The following is a 23,133-nucleotide window of genomic DNA, read 5'->3' on the forward strand; positions in this document are numbered from 1 at the left end:
TGTCCGTCCACGTCATCTTTCAGTTCCTCACCTCCGTCTGTTGTCTGGTTTCTCATCTCCTCAACACTGAAGGAGTCCGAGTCGTGCAAACACATCTCAGCTGCTTCTGTCACAGCTGTCGACCTGCCTCGCTGTTAAACCAACTGTCTGTCTGTTTGTCTGTCTGTCTGTCCTCAAGTCAGACAGAGAGACAGACAGACAGATCACGTTTATTCCCTCTGTGATGTATCAGGAGTCTGAAGTCTCAGTAAAACACAGAACAAAGTGGTCAGTAGGAAAATATGATTATTTAATCAATAAGTCCATCGACAGAGAAAATGTATGTATGACAGTATTTATTCTCAGTGGTGGAAGAGGTACTCAGACCTTGATCTGAAGATAACTTTAGTAAAAGCAGTTAATACCACATTGTAGAAATATTCTGTTACAAGTAAAATTCCTGCTTTCAAAATATTACTTAAAGGTGCTCTACTCGGAATACTGAAGGTAACTGCAAGCTGGGATTGCCTCCACAAGGCTCTCACAGACCCCCAATACGCGAAACACCTATGCACGTGCGGCCGGACCGAAGAACAGAGAAGCTCGGATTACAGCACACGCACACACACACACACACACACACACACACACACACAGAGGGAGTTTCACCTCCTCTCTGCTCAGGATGCCGTTACTCCACTATATCTTTACATAGCAAATATTTGTTTGCTACTATATGAATGTTCTGAATGTCCAGTACAGCCCCATTCAAGTAAAAGTACAAAAGTATCACTATCAAAATATACTTAAAGTACCAAAAGTAAAAAAATACTCATTATGCAGAATGGTCCATTTCAGGAAAGAGTAAAATGAAATAAAAGATAAAAATAAGATAGAAAAGAAAATTACAGTACAACAAATGAAGTCCCAAAGCAGAATATTTTAAATTATTAATTTAACTTCCTATTCTGTTAATTTGTAAACACAAATTTTAGAGCACCATGCTGAGGACACTTTTATAAATATAAATATTTGTGTTGAAACTGAATGAAAGATGTTTGAAATCTATGCAGGGAAACAGTTTAAAGTCTGATTCCACAGGTACTTCGGAGCACAATAAAACAGTAAAAAAAAGAGTCCAGATTAGTTAAAAATGTGACTTCCTGTCTCACTGAGGAGCCTTAGTGAGACTCACGCATGTTGGAGGAGAAACATGAATATTACAGCACAGTAGTTAAAGTAGGTGAACTGAACTGCAACGTTTCTGAATTAAACATCATAATGTAATAATGATGAATATCACAGAGACTGCTGTACAGTTACACGCTGTATGGAGAATCAAAGATTCACCATGTCTCTGCAAACTCACTGTGCACCATAAACTGTAAACTCTCACATAAAAGTGAAGGTCAGCAGGAACACATGTAGACAGGTAACTAACATATACTGTATATCTATCTATCTATCTAAATTATGTATCTAAATTATGTATACACCATGTTCATTTCCACAGCACTTTTTGGGTTAAGCGACTAATAATGAAACTCAACACTTCCTGCACAGATGTTTCACATTAAAAGCCTTCATGTTGCTTGAAGTTACAGTGTCGAAGATCTCCACTTCGTTCTCTTTGGCAGAGCGCCTATAGCGATGACAATCATATCTTGATATTTTTCGGCTGAATGGCGATACACAATATATATCTTGGTATTTTCTACAAAGTGGGCTAAATGTTCAGTTGTAAGTTAAAGCTACATGTGAGATGTCACAAGCACTTTTATTAAAACCTGATAAAAAAAAATGCAAAGGGTGATAAATGATAAAAAGCATTCCTGGAGCTATTAGAAACTATGCGCCCTGGGGTCCGCAGCTGTCCATGTACGTGTCTGTTCTGGAGTATAATCAAGCCTTAACTCATAGAACTGAAGTAACCAGTAACTTATGGAGCTAAATCAGGGCAAAATGTTTTGTTAGTTTAAAAAATATATATATAGTTAGTTATATATAAAACTAAAGCTTGAAATTGAAAATTTAAGTTTTGGTCTAAAACTTGAAAAAATGAAACCATGTATTCAAACTAAAAATAAGTTTACCAATTTTTCTTTCAGTTTGAATAAAAGTTAAATTAAATTCTGGAATTATTTTGAATAAATTATAAATTTTCATTTTTCACTTTTATATTTGTTTTCAGTTCCACATTTCATGTTTTCAGATTCAAAACTTATTTTTTTTACGGCTTCAAATCTTTTTTTTCAGTTTCAGATCTGTTTTTCAGTTTCAGATCTGTTTTTCAGTTTCAGATCAGTTTTTTTCAGTTTCAGACTTTTGGCCCCAATTTTGCTTGGGGGCGTGGCTTCAACTCAGAGGGGCGTGGAATTATGAGTGACAGCCTAACAAAGAAGGCAGAAGACTCCTCTGTCATGTTGCCTTCAGGAAATGGTGTTACTGCGAGAACTAAGACTGAATGCTTTCTATCCACTATATACATGTGATTTTTACTTAACAAACTGATGCCAGTGACAAAGTTCCATTTAAAAAATTTTTTGGACAACACGTGGTACCATTTACACTATAAGAGCAATAAACTGTGCCAGATTGTGCAGTTCAGCAGGAACAATGACTTCACCCACTTCCACGTACGACTTTGAATGTTTGAATGTATGAATGTATGAGCCTAGCTCCATAGTAACTACTGTTCTTCTGTGTTTTTTTGCTGTGGCAGCAACAACAGGCACGGCTTTATGGAAGAAATGGGTTATGTAACATAACAACAAACTATATCGATATAAATGGCACTGTCGCATCTCATATCTTGTTTGAAAAAAATACTTTTAAAGTCAATATACCGTCCATCCCTAATTTATTCACATTTTCTAGATTATTACTTTAACGACATCATGCTTCCCTTTTTCCTGGTAGGCTTTTAGTTTTAAACATATGCAGGAAGTGTTGATTATCATTGACGGTGATTAAAAAATGGAAATTACCATTAATCAGACCTTTATTTATTAGCTTAATTTCTAATCACCGTCTGTTTTAAAAGTAGGCCAATGTTACATAATATTTTATTAAGAAGTCTTCCTGTTTTTTTTTAATTCGTTGAATACATGATTATTTCAGTATAGTGCATTTTACTTAGGTAGTAGAAGTAGTATAAAGGTAAAATCAGGAACAATGATGTAAAAAATAACATCACTACATGACAGCAGCAACAGCTTGGCCTTCGTAAAGACGTGTTAACTGTGTGACCTCCAAAACCCTTCACACATTAACAGGTTCAGCCTGAAACAGACAGGGATTAAAAAGCTGTATAAAGGTTGCGTGTGTGTGTGTGTGTGTGTGTGTGTGTGTGTGTGTGTGTGTGTGTGTGTGTGTGGTGTTCAGGGACTTTGCGTCGTGATGTAAATTTAATGAGCTTAACATTTGGAGCGGATTGGGTTGAGGACTAATGGGACACTGTGCCGCCACACCAACTTAACATCAGAGGACTTTTCAGAGTAAAGATAAAACAAACTTTACTGAGACTAAGGCAGCAGCTGTTCACTAACTGAGACTCTACTAACTTACTGTACATCTCAACACATCTTCTACTACAGCCTGTTGTTTTTGGACTTAATGTGTTTTTACATTTCATGTATTTGTCTCGATCAGTCCAGTAATGGAGCTCAGGGATATCTCTTATCTTTGGGTGGTTTTATTGTTAACTAAAATATAGATACAGATGCAATGGCACTATTATTGATATACTATAATACGCGTGTGGTTCTAAAACAACAGATGTGCTGCCGGAGGAAGGTCTGGCTGGTCCACACAGATTTCCGGAATGGGAGAATAACGTGCTCTGGTTTATTGGCATTTCTTTAATCAATCACAATCATCATGGGCGGCTCTATGCTCCGCATGGAGCCGCCGCAAAATAGCCTCGTGAAGGAACTTGTTTTGGTGGAACGTATACGTTCAAAGTTGTTTTAGTCGTGCAAGAGTAAACTCAGATTGGACAGATAGTCTAGCTAGCTGTCTGGATTTACCCTGCAGTGATCTGAGGAGCAGTTAACTGATAGTCTTCATAAATCCTCCGAATTCCAACACAAATAAAGCGGAAGGAAACGGACATCGGCACTGTAGCAATCCCGGGAGTGGAGCGTCAAGGATATAGACTTGGCTACTTACAGTATGGTTTTCACCGCACGGTCCGGCTCGGCTCGACTTGCTTTTGGTATTTTTTTGGTTTTCTACATTTCAGTTTCCACTGCAGATAGTTTATCCCCCTCAATGTAGGCGGGGTTCTTAGCTGAACTCATCTCACTTGGAACCTAGCCGAGGTGATACCAAATAAAGTAACAGGTACTATTGACAACTTTTGCTAATGGAAAACCAAAAAATAGCTAGTTGAGCCGTACCATGCAGTGGAAATTATATATATATATATTATCGCCACTGTTCATCACACCCCCAACCGGCCCGTCAGACACCGCCTACCAAGAGCCTGGGTCTGTCCGAGGTTTCTTCCCAAGAGGGAGTTTTTCCTCGCCACTGCTTGCTCTTGAGGGAATTACTGTAATTGTTGGAATTGTTGGGGCTTTGTAAATTATAGAGTGTGGTCTAGACCTACTCTATCTGTAAAGTGTCTGGAGATAACTCTTGTTATGATTTGATACTATAAATAAAATTGAATTGAATTGAATTGAATTGAAATAACTGATCCTTAGATAATCTCCGCCCCTCCTCAATTTTCAGTTTACAAACTCTGCAGATTTACTGTTAATTGCACATTTTGAAACAACACTTCCTTTATGTCAGAAAGTTAAAGCAGATTGTCAATAAGCTGCTGATGATTTAGCTGAAATGTCAGATTTTATCAGCTGTTGTTGGTGGATGAGGGATTTCATACAGCTTTAACTGATATACTGTACATGTTGAAGCTACAAAAAATTTGGTTTTCCAGCTCTGCTGTTGATCAGTCCCTCCAGGATTTCGCGATGTCGCAATTGCAACAATTCACGCAAATTCAACCAATCACCGTGAATTTGGTGCGACTCGCAATTTTGACCAATCACCACAACTTTTTTTCAGAAAATTTGACCAATAACCGGAGTTTCCCGCGACTTCAACCAATCCCAGCAGTCCCACGTGCCAGACTTTGCATCAGTATGTGACTCTGAGAGCCACTGACCAAGCGGGAGTGAGAACGGGTTGACGTAACACACGTACGTCAGCAAATTAATTTCCTTGTTACTGATATGAAGACGAGACGTGTGGGACTCGAACATCTCACATTTACCAACAAAACGTAGAGCGAAAGACCGTGTAAAACATTTCAGACTGTCCTGCCAACCTGTATACATTTTAACATCACTGTACGCTGTAACGGTTTTTCACTCCAAAGTCGCTGAAAGCAGCTGCTTTTTCAATCCTGTCGGCTCCCCGCAGCAGGCGGGGCTGCCACGTTCCCCCCGTGACTGAGGCGCTCACACACACACACACACACACACACACACACAAACACACGGTGGATGCAGGAGAAACCGGAGATGAGATGTACAGGATTACCTAAATTGAGGACAGCTATGCTTGTTATTGTAAGTGCTATGATAAGTTAAAGTCCAATAAGTAATTTATCAAACCGTATGAATGTGTGTCCCAGGCCAGGATAGGAAATAATCTAACAATGTAAAAAGATCAACAAGCCACTGACACATATGTTCAAATTTGATTCATTCAATAAATAATTATTTTTTGTCTTAAATCCACCAGCCATTTCATAATATACCAACATTTGCAGCATCCTGAGCCTTTTTGGTTACTAGGAGAACTAGTAAAATGTAACTCATGAAAATGTCCTTTTTATTTTTAAAGAACTATACAACAACAAAAATCTCAATTGCAACAAAAATACAAAAGACATTGCAACTTTTATCGCAATTTTTTACAAAAGCTCCTGCAAAATCAAGCATTTTGGGCCGCAACAATCTCAAAAAATCCTGGAGGGACTGGTTGATGAATCAGCTGTGAGGTGTTTGTGAGAGTTCGACAGCTTCCTGATTCCGTCTTCAAACTGATATTTTGGTTCTTTGTTCTCCGTCTGCCTAAAAATAAAACACAGATCTGTTCACAGCAGGTTTCAGGTGTATATTTATCTCCATAACTAAACATAACTGAAGAAATTAACCATAAGTTATAAGTTATTTTTTCCCTAAAATAAAATTGTATATGCAGGAATTTTATTCATCTTTTAACTAAACCTAAACTTTTTCATTTACCTCATCTCAAGTTTAGTTTTGCATTTACATTTTTAGGTAGTACAACATTGTGTAACTTATTTGGAAGAGATCAAATGAGTCTTCTTACTATTTTATTATTTGAATTGAATCTATTTTGGAGACATGGCTTATTGTTTAATATGCGAATGATAATTTCATCTGCACCTTGGTGGACAGACTTGTTGACAGGCAGGTGGACAGGCAGGTGGACAGACGGGTGGACAGGCAGGTGGACAGGCAGGTGGACAGGCAGGTGGACAGACGGGTGGACAGGCAGGTGGACAGCCTGTGATGTGTTTGCGTACTCCAGCATCCCGTCAGACTTGAATCATTTGTTGGATGCTTTACTGGCCCTCATTTCTTCTGACTGTCTATAATCTTCTTCTGTGTCTGCATATTTTCTCTGTGCACATTACTCATCAGACTAAAAACAGGAACTATGAAAACATCGACCAACAGAACTTTGACTTCAGGAGAACACCCAAGGTATAAACTTGCATGGTCAAATGATGCACGCCGCCCAACCAATCTCTGAGATCGCCCGGTAGTAGCCAAACACCAGTCCGCCCCCCCCCCCACCCCCAAGAATCCGATCCAGAGATAGACTCTTATCCTGGTGGCTCGTCTTTTGTCCACCATCTCTTTACGTTCTTTTGATTTTTCATGATTACTGCACACGGGGTTGGGTTCACACTTGCAGGAGAGACACCCTTCCTCTTCCACCACTCCCCCCTCCTCTTCCTCCCCCATGTGAAGGGTTGCATGCAGCCAGGCTGAGGCTTGGCTCTGTCTGCAGATCTAAGGAACACCGCCCACCAGGATCCTCTCACTCCTCTGCAACATCAAACCTCCTTTTCTTTTTCTTTTGGGAAATGAACTCTCCTCCTCCCCCTTCTCCTGCTCCTGTGCTCCCTGCCTCCCTCCTCCCCCTTTTCCTCTTCCTTTCTCTCCACTCAAAACTTTTTTTTTTTTTATTTGCGGTTGCATCAGCACTCTCTAACATGCACGTCCCTGATTGGTTGGTTGGTTGGAGTCTTGAAAGCGCCTCAGTTTGCATGTGCCACCACACCACGCAAAACTTTTTGCCCCTCCTTTTTTGTAATCAAGCTTCAACTTTGAGTTTTCTTTCAGTTCAGCAGATCTTGAACACTTTGTCTCCATTTTCTTGGCCCTGCCCCCCTCCCCCTGTGGTAGCGTGGGTGAGAGGGAGCATGGTCGAGGCTGGGGTCATGGGAGCAGGGGTGGGACAGGGAGGGGAATTTGATGGTTCACAGCTAATAATGCGTGTCCTATGATGTGTTCTGTGGTGTTTTGTTCTGCCGTGTTTCTCAATGTCCTTCGATGTGACCTGTCACCCTGCGCTGCCACCTGTCGCCCTGCGTGGTGGTCCTTCAGGCAGAGAAGGTGCTGCTCTTCAGCCCAGACACCAACCTGACGGCTCTGCTGCTGGAGGCCAAAGACCTGGAGGCCCGAGTCATCATCCTCTCTGCCAGGTTTGTATAATAACAAGAGTGTTTTGGGTGGTTGCTAGGTGGTTTTTCTAGGGCATTACTAGGTTGTTACCAGGTCGAATATTTGGGCTAATTGCTACTGCAATTGCTCATTGTTGTGATGCTCTTAGGTGGTTGCTAAGATGTCTGGGTGGTAGCTACCACGTTAGGAGGTGTTTGCTAGGGTGTTGCTATATAGTTACAAAATGGTTGCAGGGATATATATGGTGGCTGCAACATTGTAGCAAGGCTGTTGCTAGGGTGTATGAGGTGTGCTTTCATGTTTTTGTGCAGTTGCTCGAGTTTTGATCTGCAGGATCGATATCAGCGCTCATACTGACCTAATTAAGCAGATTTGGTATCGATCAGATGATGAATGACTTTAATAACTTCCACACAGAGAGGTTTAGATGTGGGGAAAATAGCAGTGGTATTGGATTGGTGCTCAGCATAGTGATACCCTGAGTTTGGGTATAGGTAATGGGGGAGAAAAAGTAAAATCGGTGCATCCCTACAAGTCAGTGGTTGATGGGATGTTGAGACATCGAATTAGATGGTTGTAGGCTATTAGGTGTTTGTCATGCTAATTCTGAAGACTATTAGGATGTACGTAATTGTTACTAGGAGTTACTATATAATTGTGTACTGTTGTACTGTGAATGACATCAACAATAGCAACAAATCTGTTTGCCTTTTGTGTGCTTGCAGTGAGGACGAAGCTGCAGCAGTGTATAAAGCAGCCCGTCAGCTCAACATGACCGGCTCTGGTTACGTCTGGCTGGTCGGAGAGAGAGAGATGACCGGCAAAGCTCTGAATGAAGCTCCAGATGGTACATCAACCTCTGCCTCCTCTTCCTCCCCTCTCTACGCGTTTCTCTCTGTTTCTATCTATCAGCATTGCTTCCATCCAACTGTCAAGATCATTCTTAACTGCAAGAAGTAAAATTAAAGTAAAAGCAGGCGTTTTCTATTAGTGACACTGAAGTGAATAAAACAGGCTTCACCAGGCACCGTAATGAAGCTGTGATATTGGGCATCACACATTGAATCACAAGACGCAGCAGCTCATCAAAAAATAAATCTGTCACCTGCTCAAGATCAAAGTCCTCAGGCGCAGTTGTTAGACTTTTGTTGGTTTCTGTTGTTTCTATATTTGTACTGGCAGCTTTAAGGTTTTGAAACTGAACTGACTTCAGACATTTCAGGATGACATGTCACTGCATAAAAAGATTTGATTCATGCTGACACAGTTCACAGCAAACAAGCTCCCTTTGCAATGAGCACAGCTAGAAAACAATTCCAGTTTGGGAAAGAAAAGCGGAAAAAACACTCACAGTAATTTAAAAAAAAATTAGGCTAAAAGAAAATCTGATTTTCAGCAGTTTTTTAATGTTTTAATTTATTTTTTTGTTTGTCAATTGCAAAATACAAATTCAGATTTAACAGTTTTTAAAAAGCTGGAAATAAATATGAGTGCATATGATTTGATGGCATAGGGTGTTAATATGTGGTGATTGTTGGGGTATTTGAAATGGTTGGTAGGGAATAGCTGGGTAATTGCGAGGGCATATGAGCAATTCTTTAATGGTGGGTCTGAACAGTTGTTTACTTAATGTTAGAATGTGCTTACAGAAGTCATAGTCAAGGTAGAAATAAATTGAAAGAAAGGAATAAGAAGAGTTATTGTATTTTATTTCTGAGAGTGATGGATTAATGTGTGATTAATGGGTAACGGATACAAACTAGGTATCTTATCCATCGCTGCCGATCATTTTCAATGTATCTATTTAAATCCAAATGTTCTTTAAATCAATAGAAATCAGTCTAAAAACTAATGGATGCACAGCAGTCACCTGTAGGTAGTTATGGAATTAAATTCTGAGTGTGCAATGAGACATTTTGATAACAGAAAAAGAGTTCAGTAAGAACATAAATTATATTTTGTAGATGAATTATCATTATGCAAAGAATAATTGAATTTGAGAAAACAGAAATCTATTCTACACTCAATAAATCAGTATTTCTGATTGGCAGTTTTGTCATTAGGATTATTGGTCACTAGACAAGTAACAACTGATGCAAAGGTTTTTGAGGATGATAGATCACTAAAGCTTTGTTACAGTAAATAGTTTTAAAGCATTATTAATCTGGTCGCGAGCGTTAGCTGTTTACTCAAAAAACCTCAGGTGAGAGACTACTGATACACTAATCAATCATTTTCATCATGATTACAAAGCAATTGGATGGAAATATGGCTGCTCTCTCTGCCTCTCTCTGTCTGATAGTGCTGTAGGTCTCTGATGAAGGAAGCTCATCCTCATCACAGTTAGATTCTCAGCGTCCTGGTGTGTTTTTCTCTCTGTTTTTTTCTAACTGCTGGTTGAACGTTTAAACAAAAAAAGAAGAAAAAAAAAACATGTTTAAAGGTTCCTAACCACTGTTTTCTTTTCTGGCTCATTGTAATTGTGTGGCTTTAAATGTGTCTAACATCTTTTTGTTTTTTTCATTTTCTATAGTGTGTGTCGTCCGCCCGCCCGTCTGCCCGTTCTCACAGTAGACTCTAACATGTGCTGCTATGGGAACGGGAGGGGAGGGGAGGGGGGGTTGGGTGAGCTTTATTCAGGTTCAATGGGGGGGGGTTGATAAACAGCTAGTGTTGCTACGGTTACCATGACGTGTGTCTGAACAAACTGGTAAGATGCCGCCGCTGCTTCCTGTTTCCTGCTTGATGCTTTGCCCTTTGCCATTGGCCGATAGAGGCTCCACCCACTGCAACATGGAGCCCGCTCTGCTATTGAGGGGGCGGGGTTTTAATGAGTCAGCTAATTACTCAGTCAGCCAGATGAGTACTTGATGTAAACAGAGCTACACTATACGGCCAAAAGTATGTGGACACCCCTTTACTTTTGGTCAGGGTCCACCTTTACACAAAGCAGCTCCATATAGAACTGGTTTTCCCAGTTTGCTGTGAAAAAACTTGGCTGATCTGCACAGAGTCCTGACCTCAACTGCCTCCAACCCCATTTCGATGAACTGGACCACTAACTGTGAACCCCATCTGATCACCAACATCAGTGTTGGACCTCACAGATGCTCTGCTGTCTGAATGCAGCAGGTTCAACATCTGGTGGAGAGACTGAAACCAGCACAGTGGAGGCTGGTAGAGCAGCACATTAGTAAACATGTTACACTGTCACATATGGTCAGCCGTCCACATACTTTTGGCCACCATAAGATCCGCCGTGATCCTAAATTTCAATCTGCCTCTGGTCTGAAGACTTCCTGTAAACTAATATGAGATTTCAACCTCGTCCTGTACGTGTTGAACATTTCGCCCGTTTCTCTGGCTGCTGGGTAATCGGCCCCCCGCTCTGTTGCCGTGGCTTTTTGTTTCAGAAAACATCCTCACCAGCCAGCTGCTGCACTCTTAAAAATGATGTGTCATTTTTCTACATATCCCTTTCTCTCCCGAACTCCAGATGTGTCAAAAAATGATCATCATATCAAATCATATTCTTAAAAGTGTAGCAAGACTGCACTCTGAAAATAATCCTCAGCTGTTTTGTCTTTGATGGAGAAGTTTGACGTTTCTTTTTAGGGAAACTGTTTCAGATAAAAGCCTTTTTATTGTGACATTAGCCTACCGGTTTTAGTCTTAACAATGATATTTCAAGTATTATCCAGAGAGATGACAACAAATGAGAAGATCATGTTTCAGGCCTGCAGCTCATTTAGGCTCTACATAGACAAATCATCACTAGGTTGAATTGAAAGATTCATTCATTCTCTCAGGACGTTGTTTCAAAAATATTATCATTTTCTGACAACAAGACAACTTTGCAAAGTCCACTTTACTTTTTCGTCATATGCCCATGTCCCTGACCAACATGGCATCATGACTTTGCGTAAACGTACATGCCACTTTCCTAAAGCCAAATGGCGTGTTTTGAGCTATCCACGTGTATGTCTACGCTGTATACAGCGGATGCAAACATACCAATTATCGCGAGAACGTGCTGTTCTATCGCGAGAACGTGCCGTTCTATCGCAAGAACAACGTCACACGCATGTAAAAAAAAAAAGAAAAAAAGTTGGGTTTACGAAAAGAACATTGGGAAAGGCTTTTGTAACACAAAAACACGACAAAAAACACGACGGTAACCAACGTCACATGCTTAGGAAAACAATAAACGGTTGGGTTTAGGAAAGAAACATTGGGGAAGGCTTAAAAACAAAAACAGTTGAACAACACCACATGCGGGACGCAATCCCAAAAATTCACACGTAATGTAGGTCAATGGCAGCCAAACGGCGTTGATAAACACGCTAAAAAGCGATTATGCGTCTTGATAACACGCCAAAATATACGAATTGGCGTGTCATACATACGCCACTTCATGAGATCAGTCTGCCCTGACAGACTATAGGTGCACACTGTATGTACTGTGTGTGCATTAATGTGGGGACACGTAGGAGTGCACGTCCAGCCAGTTAGTCAGTTCATCAGGCCTTTTACTGTCAAGGGGGTAAGCCAGCCTCCACAAAGCATACCTCCTGTGGAGCCATTTTGTTGCTAACAATCCATCACCCGCCATTAGCATCACATTGACTGCCATTCATTTTGGCGCCACTTTGACAGCGAATAACTTTACATCTGAAGCATTTAAAGACTCTATTTGTCTATTGTTTATTTCTAAAGAAACACGACAATGTATAAAAGGCTCCATTACCTTGTATCTCACCTTGTTATGGCTCCGTAGCAGACGTTTTTGTAAAGATAGGCTAACGATTGTGTCGTAACCACGCAACTTACTGTCGCATAGTAGAGGAATTACCGTATAGGACAGGAGAAGCTTGCAGGCAGTTTGGACTTACATTAGCTTTTTAGGTTTAATTACTAATGATAACTAGCGTTTTAGTTAGCAATAATTAGCCTGTGCCTATGTTATCTCCTAACCTATACTTACGCTCTCTGTCTCTGCAAGATTGGGAATGATTGAGATTTCTCTTGGCACAGCTACCAGAAGACTTCCAACTTTCAGACAGGTTGCTCACATCACATCTATGTCGTCAAGCTCAGTTGGAGGCTACGCAGTAACGCTCAGCCATCACCGGAAAAGTGCTACTAATAGACTTCACTGGTCTCCATGGAAATCTACGGCGTCACGTTGTCCATTTCTTTAACTGCCTATGTTTATTGTTGGTGTAAACAGATAAACATTATAAGCCTACCTCAAACACAAAGTCTCTCATCCTCGTAAAAAACAAACAATCAACACTGCTGGAGCTTGGAGACTGTTTCTGAGGTATTCATTTATTCATTCGTTATCTTTATGGTTGGCTGTTATTCATGCAAAAAACAGGTAGTGGCTCCTGTAGATTTAAGATAGCAAGGCGAGAATGGTTAGACTCAACTTTCAATCTTCCTAAACTTCTTTGCAGGTTTTTTAAAGGCTTTTCTAGGTTGGATTTTATACAGTTGATGTACAGAATAACGTGAACACCTTTAGCTGAAGTCTAACCCGATACTGCAACAACTCTACAGCGTCACAGATTTACCACTAACTAAAACAAACTGAATCTTCGTAGAGGTAGTTTGTGCTGCAGGATTGTTGTGTTGGATTACACAAGTGTTCCTGTTATGGTTACTCCTGTCTCTGTAAAGTTAGGATTGTGCTGAGGTTGTTCCTGAAACAATTCCCTAAAAAGAAACCTGTAAGCATTACTGTGACATTATGGATTTTGATGTTGTTTTTCTTCACCAGACACTTTTCACATTATGAGGAAAAAGTTTCTGCATTTGGTGCTTCAGCTAACTGAACAACAGTCTGTTAACACTGTTAGCATTCCTCATTAGAAATAATATGCTTTGCTCTAGTGGAACACATTAAGTTTAATTTGATAAACCAGTGGGCTGTGACCATCAGTGTTTAATTGGAATAACCAGCTTTACTAAGTATTATTTAGTAAAGTTAGCTGATTGTGTTTTTCTGATTAAGGGAGTAAGTTGTAAGTTTATTTATTGTGATCTGGAATTATTCAGTAGCGCTCATTTGCTTCAGTTAAGAACAGTTTCAGGGAAGGAAGTGAACTCACCAAAAGGAGAAACGGTAGCTTGTTGTACCCTTTAGTTTTATGGAGGGATGTAAGCTTAGCACCGCCTAAAGAGGTGTGACTGGCATACCAAACGGTAATGTTCAGTTCATGTAAAATCTCTGTAACCATTTGAGTCTGGAGATGGTTAGGCTATGTTTGCTGTTCGTTATGGTTATGTTTACATTAAGATTGGAGATTATAAATTTGGTGTGAGTTAGAAGTAAAGTTAGAGATTCATCTCTGCCCAATGGAGCTTTATAGAATAATAGAATAGTTAGCTACTAACGTTAGCTGTTCTGTATTTAATGGCTTAATAGGTACAGGAAAGAAGCTTAGCTTGTTAAAACTGGTTTCAGGGAGAATAGCTAACTTTACTTTATGAGTACTAGCTAGCTATAGTGCTAACAGCGTTAGCTAGTAGTTTCAGAAAAACACTAGCTATCTGTTCTGTTTCCAGTAGTTTCAAGGAGGAAGGTAGCTGTAACTTACTGCAGGAAAAAATGTTAGCGAGTTAGATTGGGTAAACATTTTTTAACATTGTCAGCTAGCTGCTCCCAGGGATTTTGTCGTCTTACCAGTCGTAACAAGTTGTTCTCAAAAGTTGCGAAAGGAAATGTTCTCTAGTTCTTTCCCAGTAGTTTCAGGGAGGAACGTTTGGTAGCCGCACTCTGGCTGTACCTATTGATATCGATAGGAAATGTTATCTAGTTGTTCTTAACCCAGTGGTTTTATTGGAGGAATGTTAGCATGCTGTGGTTTTAGTGGTACATGTTAGCTAGTTGTTCCCAGTTGTCTCTGTGGGGAATGCTAACAGTGTAAGCCAGTTGCAGTTCTCAGTGTTTTCATTACTAAACGCTAGCTGTTCCCAGCATGGAGGTTCCAACTAGTTTCTTTGGGAAATGCTAACAGTGTTAGCCAGCTGTTTTCAGTGTTTTCATTAGCAAATGTTAGCTGTTCCCACTAGTTTCTTTGGGGAATGCTAAAAATGTTAGCCAGCTGTTGTCAGTCAGCTGGAGGGCAGATGTAGACACTTTTCGTCGCAGTGTGATGAGTTTCTGCTGAAGGAAAACACCAGACACAGTTTATAACGTCTCAGTGAGGCTTTTTTTCTGTTCTGAGAGACAAATGGCTGTGATTCTCAGAGTGAACTCCCAGCATGCAGTTTGGTGGTACTGAACACTGACCTGACGCCTGAAACCCTGAGAAAGTGTGTTTGTTTGAATTACACTGAAGCACTCCTTTGGTTACATTTGTAAAATTAATTAAAGTATGTGTGAGTTTTTAATTAACTGTATGAATGAGGGCAGTTTTCAGTCTGCAGTCTAATTAGCTTCCAGCTGTGTGCGTGTTTAACCTCTTTCGTCTGTGTGTGTGTGTGTGTGTGTGTGTGTGTGTGTGTGTTATGTTTATGTGTGTTGTGTGTGGTGCAGGCCTGCTGGGCCTCCAGCTGATTAACGGTAAAAACGAGTCGGCTCACATCGCAGACGCTGTGGCAGTGGTGGCTCAGTCTCTGCAGGAGCTGTTTGAGAAGGAGAACATCACGGAGCCTCCGCGGGGCTGCGTGGGAAACACCAACATCTGGAGGACAGGACCACTCTTTAAACGGTCAGTAGCGCCGACTGAGGTCAGAGGTCAACCTCAGTTAGCATTGATGATGTCATTAGATTTAAACTCAGTATCTTCTTCTGTTCAGTCGGTTTTTCCTACTATATTGCATCTTAATGTTGGGTCATGTGTAAATTGTTATGTTGTAAAAATGAGTGAAAAAATATGTCTTCATTCTGCTGAGAGACTATATATAATACGGTATACCAGTAGATTTAAGACATGGCAAAGTTCTAAAATATTTGAACAGCAGTTGCGTGATTGAAACAGCAGTTGGAGCATCTCGAGCTTCTGTAATGTGATGTATTTCTGAATTAAATGGAAAAAGTATGCAGAGTATAATCTCTATAATCTGGAGACGGATTTGATTTGATTGCTTGAAAGTGGATGTGGATAAGCGAGCTGTTTGGCCTGAACTGCACTTTGTTTTTAAGTATTTTTTGGGGGGGGCAGTTTTGTCCTTCCATTCAATAGAGACAGTAGAGAACTGGTATTTCTTTTGCCAACTGACATCCAAACACACATTACAAAACGGACCCTAAAACCCCCAGGTTTACTATATGGCAAAAGGTTTGTTGTAATTCATTTTATTATAACTGGTCTTAGAAATATGGAGATATTAATTATTGAAGAACAATATTAACTGAAATGATAATGGGCTCGAGGTGAGGTTTAAGAAGAAGGTCTAAATCTGTCTTAAATTCCTTCATATTTCAACTGATATTATTCTGACATGGTGCGTATAACAAATTTCATTTATGTTTAATTAGAATACAACAGTTGTTATTTCTGACTGTTATGGACTGAGAAAACGTACTGCAAAGTGTATTGCATTACTATGAAAACAGACAAGGCACCGTCAGACTGTCTTTATTAATGAATAAAGTTGTTAATATGGGGATTGTGATGTTCATTCATTGTTCATTTTGGTGGCTCATACCATACATTATCACTCTGCTGGCCACTTCGACCCACAAAATAGTGAAGTCAAGTGCAGTTTTACATGATGGGGGTTAGGTGGTCAGATGGGATACATTTCTGTATCAACCCCAGAGTTTAGGAAGAGAAAAGAGAACATTATGATATACTCAATACTCAAATTCTCAAGGATTATTTTTTTGTCATATTTGACAGATAAATGCTGTATATCATTATGATTTTACTGGATCTTTAAAACCAGTTCCTCCGACAGCCCAAATGTGTTTTTTCAGGAAATGCTAGAATGAAGCTAATTATGGTGATTTATTTTAATTAAATAGATTAGGGCTGCAACAACGAATCGATAAAATCGATAAAATCGATAAAATTTGATTCGTTGTGTCGCGCAACTATTAGGCAACCTAGTCGCGGAGATAAAAAAATAAATAATTGAGTTGAGAAAGAAAAAAGAGCAGAGCGGGGGTAGAGGAAATACGGAGAGAGACCGGACAGACCCGTAACGTTGTTCTGAAACACTCGGCGGGGTCAGAGAAATCAGTATGACCCAAGTCATCCAAGGTGTGGGAGCATTTCATACTAAATAAATCAAAAACGTGTTAATTGCAAGATAAGCAAAAGCGACACGGCATGGCAGGGGCGCACCACGGTGATGAGTCAGCACCTAAAACGTAAACATGTTGGAGTCCTTGATGAGGAGGAAGGGAGTTCAACAGCAAGTAAAGTCACTACACTATCCTACTTCTGTTCCGTTCTGAAGTGAGGAACGTACCGTCCCTCCAGTAGCTCTTCTGGTGCTGCCGTTTACTCGTTATCCAGCTGACTAGCATGACAAGCTAGCGTTAGCTCAGTAATAACAGTAATAAAGCAGGGGTGGTATAGTTTGCAAGACTAAAGACACGGTTTTATTCACTCGCCTTTTTTGGCCCATTAATTTTTCAATCTGTTATGTATATATTATGTGCGTTGTCCCATATCAGTTATTGTTGACAAATATAATAGTGTGTGGTGTATAAACGAACTTGCACTTACTACAATGATGGTAATAATTTAATGAATAAGTGTGTGTGTGTGTGTGTGTCTGTCTGTCTGTCTTTCTGTCTGTCTGTCTGTCTGTCTTGTCTGTATCTGCTATTTGGGTTACTTACCTTTACAGAACTATTAACTAAAACAATAAGTATGCATGTATTGAGTTTTTTTTATCCGATTCATTGATTAATTGAAAAAAGAATCGACAGATTAATCGATTATTAAAATAATCGTTAGTTGCAGCCCTAAAATAGATACATTCAGAATAGAGGATCCCTGCAGTCTTAGTCAGTGATAGGGTTGGACTATCATCAGTCTCCGGTCTCACAGGACCGGGTCTGTAGAAAAGACTCTCGCTGCTGTCCAGTGAGATCAGGATGGAATCCTCAACCCCCAGCTTCATCTGGAGATAAAAACTGAGACGCTTCACTGATCTGATCTGGATTCATTTGCAAGTTAGATGGACACAACTGGGATAATGAACATCCCTGTCACTCCTCCTTTCCTCTCTGTGTGACCTACATAGACCATAAAGTCCAGTTAGATCATTGTCGTTTATGTTGTCCAGTTTCACAGGCAAGTCCGTTCATATTTTAAGTCCTTGTCTTTAAATTAAAACTAAAACCACTATGAACCAAAGTTAAACCAGATTTCTTATAGTTTCCACCCTGACGCCCCTGCTCTTTGATTGGCTCCCCAGAGTGCTGATGTCCTCCAAGTACCCTGACGGTCTGACTGGACGGATCGAGTTTAACGACGACGGCGACCGACGCTTCGCAACCTACAGCATCCTGAACTGGCAACAGAAGCCAAGTCGCCTCGTCCAGGTCGGAGTCTTCAACGGCTCACAGGTACAGTACACTTGTTTACACCTGTTCACACCTGGTTATACCTGGCTGTCTTCTGTGAGCTAAACAGACTATAAATATCTCCGGTTGCTAAGCGTAGGAAGTCGTATCTAAGGTCCTATACACCTGGGTTCACCTTGTTACACACCTGGTTACAGCTGGTAATACATCTGGTTTAAAGGCTAATTCCACTAGTCCTTCTCATAAATATCAGTCTCCTGGTGGTAATAATAGTAATATAACAGTATAAGACAAAAAGATATGGCTGTTTACCAGACAGGGAGCCTCTGATCAAAGACACTATCCAGGTGCATTATGGGAAATGTAGGATCCTGTGCTTTTGAACGCCAAGATATTTCAACCCCTGTTGCTCAGTTTCTCACGGTATCAACTACTTTATGTTCGTGACTCACTGAAGCTCTGACGACTGATTCAAGAATACTGTGATGACTCAGTAGCTAACATTATGGGTTTTACAGGGTTTGTTAAGTTAATGTCAGCACAACATATCCAGTGTGTATGAGTGTGTGTGTGTGTGTGTGTGTGTGTGTGTGTGTGTGTGTGTGTGTGTGTGTGTGTGTGTGTGTGTGTGTGTGTGTGTGTGTGTGTGTGTTAGTCTCCTGCCTCTTAAACTATTGATGTACATATGCAGTATTGATGCTGTCATTTAGTCAGCTTGTCACAGTTAGACCTGGAACAACATGACAACCTGTTCTTTGTGTGTGTGTGTGTGTGTGTGTGTGTGTGTGTGTGTGTGTGTGTGTGTGTATAATTAGGTTGTGATGAACCCTCAGAGGAAGATCATCTGGCCTGGAGGAGAGACAGAGAAACCAGTTGGATACCAGATGTCGACTAAACTGAAGGTACTGCAGATGTTGCTGTTATTGTTAGAACTAAAACTACTGGTACTGCTGTAAAGGTGAATTAGCACAATTGCATATAAAGTCAATGCAAAGATGTATATGGAAGCAAATTCACACAAAATCCAAAAACAAGTCAGACATTTTTAATTTGACTGAAAAACCTGGCTTTTATGACTGCAGTTCATACAATAACTTTATTATTGTCGTGGTCAAGACACGTTCATCTGACAGCTTTAGTTACTTTCCAAATTAAGATTTTTACAAACAAAACATATGGAGTTTAAAAAAATCGGATGTTCTGTTATAAGTTACATTTAGTACAGTTTCTACAAGTACAGCTGAAGCAATAATGAAAATAATCATAAGGTAATACTTCAAAATAGCAGTAAAATCCTGCTTTTGCATCAATTCATTAGTAATAATAGTTTAATGATATAACAGACACAGGCAACATCTTTAAATTTTTAACTACATTTTTGTGATTATACTTACATGCCTTTATATGAAAGAACCTTTTTTAATGCAGGACTTTTACTCTGTGTGTGTGTGTGTGTGTGTGTGTGTGTGTGTGTGTGTGTTTGTGTGTGTGTGTGTGTGTGTGTGTGTGTGTGTGTGTGTGTTTAGATTGTAACGATCCATCAGGAGCCATTTGTTTACGTGAAGCCAACAAAGACTGATGGGACGTGTAAAGAGGAGTACACTGTAAACGGAGTCTTAATCAAGAAGGTGATCTGTACCGGACCCAATGGGACCACACCAGGTACACACACACACACATACACACACACCACATTTATTTTAATACATGTATTATCCTTCAGGAGAAGCTAAACTTCTTTTGAAGATGTGAGGAACTGAAATTGGACCTTACAAAGATAGAAGAGCACACTGATATGTGCACACAAATGTGCACACCACTTCTTTACCTTTTGTGTCTGTGTGTGTTTGTGTCCAGGTCAGCCCATCGTCCCTCAGTGTTGCTATGGTTTCTGCATTGACCTGCTCATCAAGCTGGCAATGAGCATGAACTTCACCTACGAAGTTCACCTGGTTGCTGATGGGAAATTTGGCACGCAGGAGCGCGTAAGTCTTTCTGAGTGTGTGTGTGTGTGTGTGTGTGTGTGTGTGTGTGTGTGTGTGTGTGTGTGTGTGTGTGAGAGAGAATTCTTAACAGAAGAATGCCTTTTCTAACTCAAACTGAAAAACAACAAATACAGTTTTAATTTTCCTTAGTAATATATGTATAATTGAAAAATAGAATAAGCTACAATAACAACGTAGTGTGTCTTCTGAGTGACGGTCCAACATCAGGTAGGCTAGGTCATTTAAGTAAGTTTTTAGAATATAGGCTCTTTACAGCTACACAAAGTTGTTAATGTTATTGAAATAAACAGACAGCCCACTTACCCATTTCTCAGAGTTTGAAAGATGTGTGATAACAGTTGAAATTGTTGTCGTAAAGTCAAGAGCAACACACCGCAAATCCAAATGTAGACTGGTCTGTCGGCGTCTATGTCCCGAGCTAGCCCTCCCTGGAGGGATGATGGACTGCAGGATAGCCTATGCTTTTAACATTTTCACAATTTAGCAAAATCTGTTGAACTCCGTTTTAAATTGTATGTCAATTGGATTTTGATAAAACAATAACATGGGCTTTATTATCTCAGGAAAGGGAATTGAAATATAAATATATATATATTGAAATATGTGCAAACAAATGCACAAACACAAAAATATTAGATAAAGATGAAGAACATGCTATTATTTCATTTTATCAATGGGAAACATACATGTGTACAGACAAGGCTAGCAGCAGCAGCGCCACATCAGACACGTTTCTGGTGTGCAAAGACATAGAAAACGCCACACAGCCGCCATGCAACAGAAACGCCACGCTCACGCCACGCAGCCAGTGTGCAGGAGCCCTTAGTATGAAACCAATAGTATATGAATTGCATACTTTTTCCAGTCAAATATTACAGTATGCGAATACTGGACGCTACATTACAAATATCCCAAATTGCAGTGCGGTAGTGACAACGTTCATAACAGACAAACGGATAGCGACCAAAGCAACTACGTAACGTCAATAACGCTTCAAATTACATTTTAACATAAACATCAGTGATTTTGTAACCTGCAACTGTTGGACTACATGCTTACCTTTTCCAGTAATTTAAGCATTATCTGGCGATGCCAATAAAGATGAGGTCGGCACGGGTTACCATGGTTACACATCTCCAAACTCTCAGGAAGGGACGTGGTAATTACAGCTTAGTGCGTCCGGAAAAAAATACATACTACTGTTTATTCACACAAAAGTGTGTTAAACGATATATATATATATATATACACATATTGAGAGTCTTGGATTTCAGACGCAGTAATTGGAGTTTTAAAAAATCTGCACCTTAGAAGGCGTTTTCAAATACATAGTGACTTCATTTGGTGACTAATTATATAGTTAGTGCATTAATAATCCAGCAATGATGGAAAGCAACAATTTCATCATTAACGTTTAACAAAAATATGAATTTGTTTGTAATACCGCTGTTTGCATATTACTGACTTAAGTACTCCTGATGTACTCACAGCACTTCAGTACTGCTGGTATCTCATTCTGTCCTCTTCTTCTTCTGAAGTGGTTTAATGACAGCGCCTGAAGGATCAGCTCCACCAGCTGTTTAAATATATATATATATTTATATACATATTATTCACACGAATTTACATCTGAGTGAAACTTGGCCGGCGAGGTTGTCGCTGTGTCTCTCTCTCTCTCTCTCTCTCTCTCTCTCTCTCTCTCTTTCTCTCTCTCTCTGACCCGTTTACTGATTCACCACAAGCACATCACTGAGGCTTGTTGCCATGGCGACCACAGCTCCGTCCCTGACTCTGACCTTGTTGAGGCTGAGAGACATTATGTCATTACTCTCTACCTCTCTCTCTCTCTCTCTCTCTCTCTCTCTCTGCTGCTCTCTTAGCTGCTCCGAATGACACAATCTCTCCTCCTCTCCTCCATCGTTATTCTCTTCAGTCTGTCTGCTCTCTGTCTCTGGGGCCACCTCCTCTTCCTCCCGTTTCTCTATACAGATTTATTTGTAAATTGCTTTAATTTCCCTGAAAGATAAAACATCACAGGAAAAGATCAGTTCAGCACTAACTCCTCAAGTTCCAAGGTCTTTATTTTTTATTGTCATGTGCACAACAATTACAGACAAAGCAGACGTTGTTCTCAGGCTCCTCCAGCAACGCTCATTAAATATGTATAAAAACAAAATGACACAAGTAAAAATGAGAACACATAAGATACTGCAGAAGTTAAATATGGGGATACAATATAAAATATTTAAAATAGAATACATTTGTATAAATAAAATTGTATGCAAAATAGAACACTGTGGTAGATGAAAATGTATATGTTAACCGCAGCTGATGCTGATTCTGGACTTTATTATAATAAGATTTGTCAGCGGTTTAGTTGTTTAGTTTATTACAATGATTCTTTGACTGACATTCCTTATTTGGAGGCCAACAACTGTCTACTACATTACATTATCTTATATCATGTTTTACTTAATTTTTTTCTATTTGGAGCTGGACAATATGGCCAAAATCTTCTATCCTGATATAGGTAATTTCAAATCTCAGTAATGAGATATATTACAATATAGCATGTTTTCTGGTAATTCAATAAATAATTAGTCTATATGAAAATACCACATGGTAAAGCCTATTTTTGTGTACTTCTGTGTGAATATTGGACAAATACAAAGTAGAGTATTTTCTCACTTTATTATGAATTGTAGTGCAAAATGAGCATCACGTACAACGATCAGAACGTAAAACAGTAAAAATTGCCTTAACGCAGTTCGGCTGCTGGTTTTTCAACATTACGATAAAAACGATATAGAAAAAGAAATACAATAGACATTTTTATATCGTTTTGATGAAATTTATCGTCATATCGCCCTGCCCTACTATTTTTAATGAGATACATTCAACACATTCATGTCCCTGAAGTTGT

The 23,133-nt window shown here is 39.7% G+C and overlaps 1 protein-coding gene across 1 annotated transcript in view; it reads left to right on the plus strand.

Annotated features, from left to right (window-relative positions):
* grin1b (glutamate receptor, ionotropic, N-methyl D-aspartate 1b) overlaps positions 1-23,133 on the plus strand; it is a 64,362-nt gene that overhangs the window by 16,023 nt on the left and 25,206 nt on the right. The window contains 7 exon segments of the mRNA XM_028577663.1: positions 7,635-7,732; positions 8,438-8,559; positions 15,256-15,430; positions 18,096-18,246; positions 19,020-19,106; positions 19,731-19,866; positions 20,062-20,189. Of these exon segments, the coding sequence (XP_028433464.1) occupies positions 7,635-7,732; positions 8,438-8,559; positions 15,256-15,430; positions 18,096-18,246; positions 19,020-19,106; positions 19,731-19,866; positions 20,062-20,189 (897 nt within the window).

The sequence above is a fragment of the Perca flavescens genome, chromosome 5 (assembly GCF_004354835.1).
Source record: "Perca flavescens isolate YP-PL-M2 chromosome 5, PFLA_1.0, whole genome shotgun sequence".
NCBI lineage: Eukaryota > Metazoa > Chordata > Actinopteri > Perciformes > Percidae > Perca > Perca flavescens.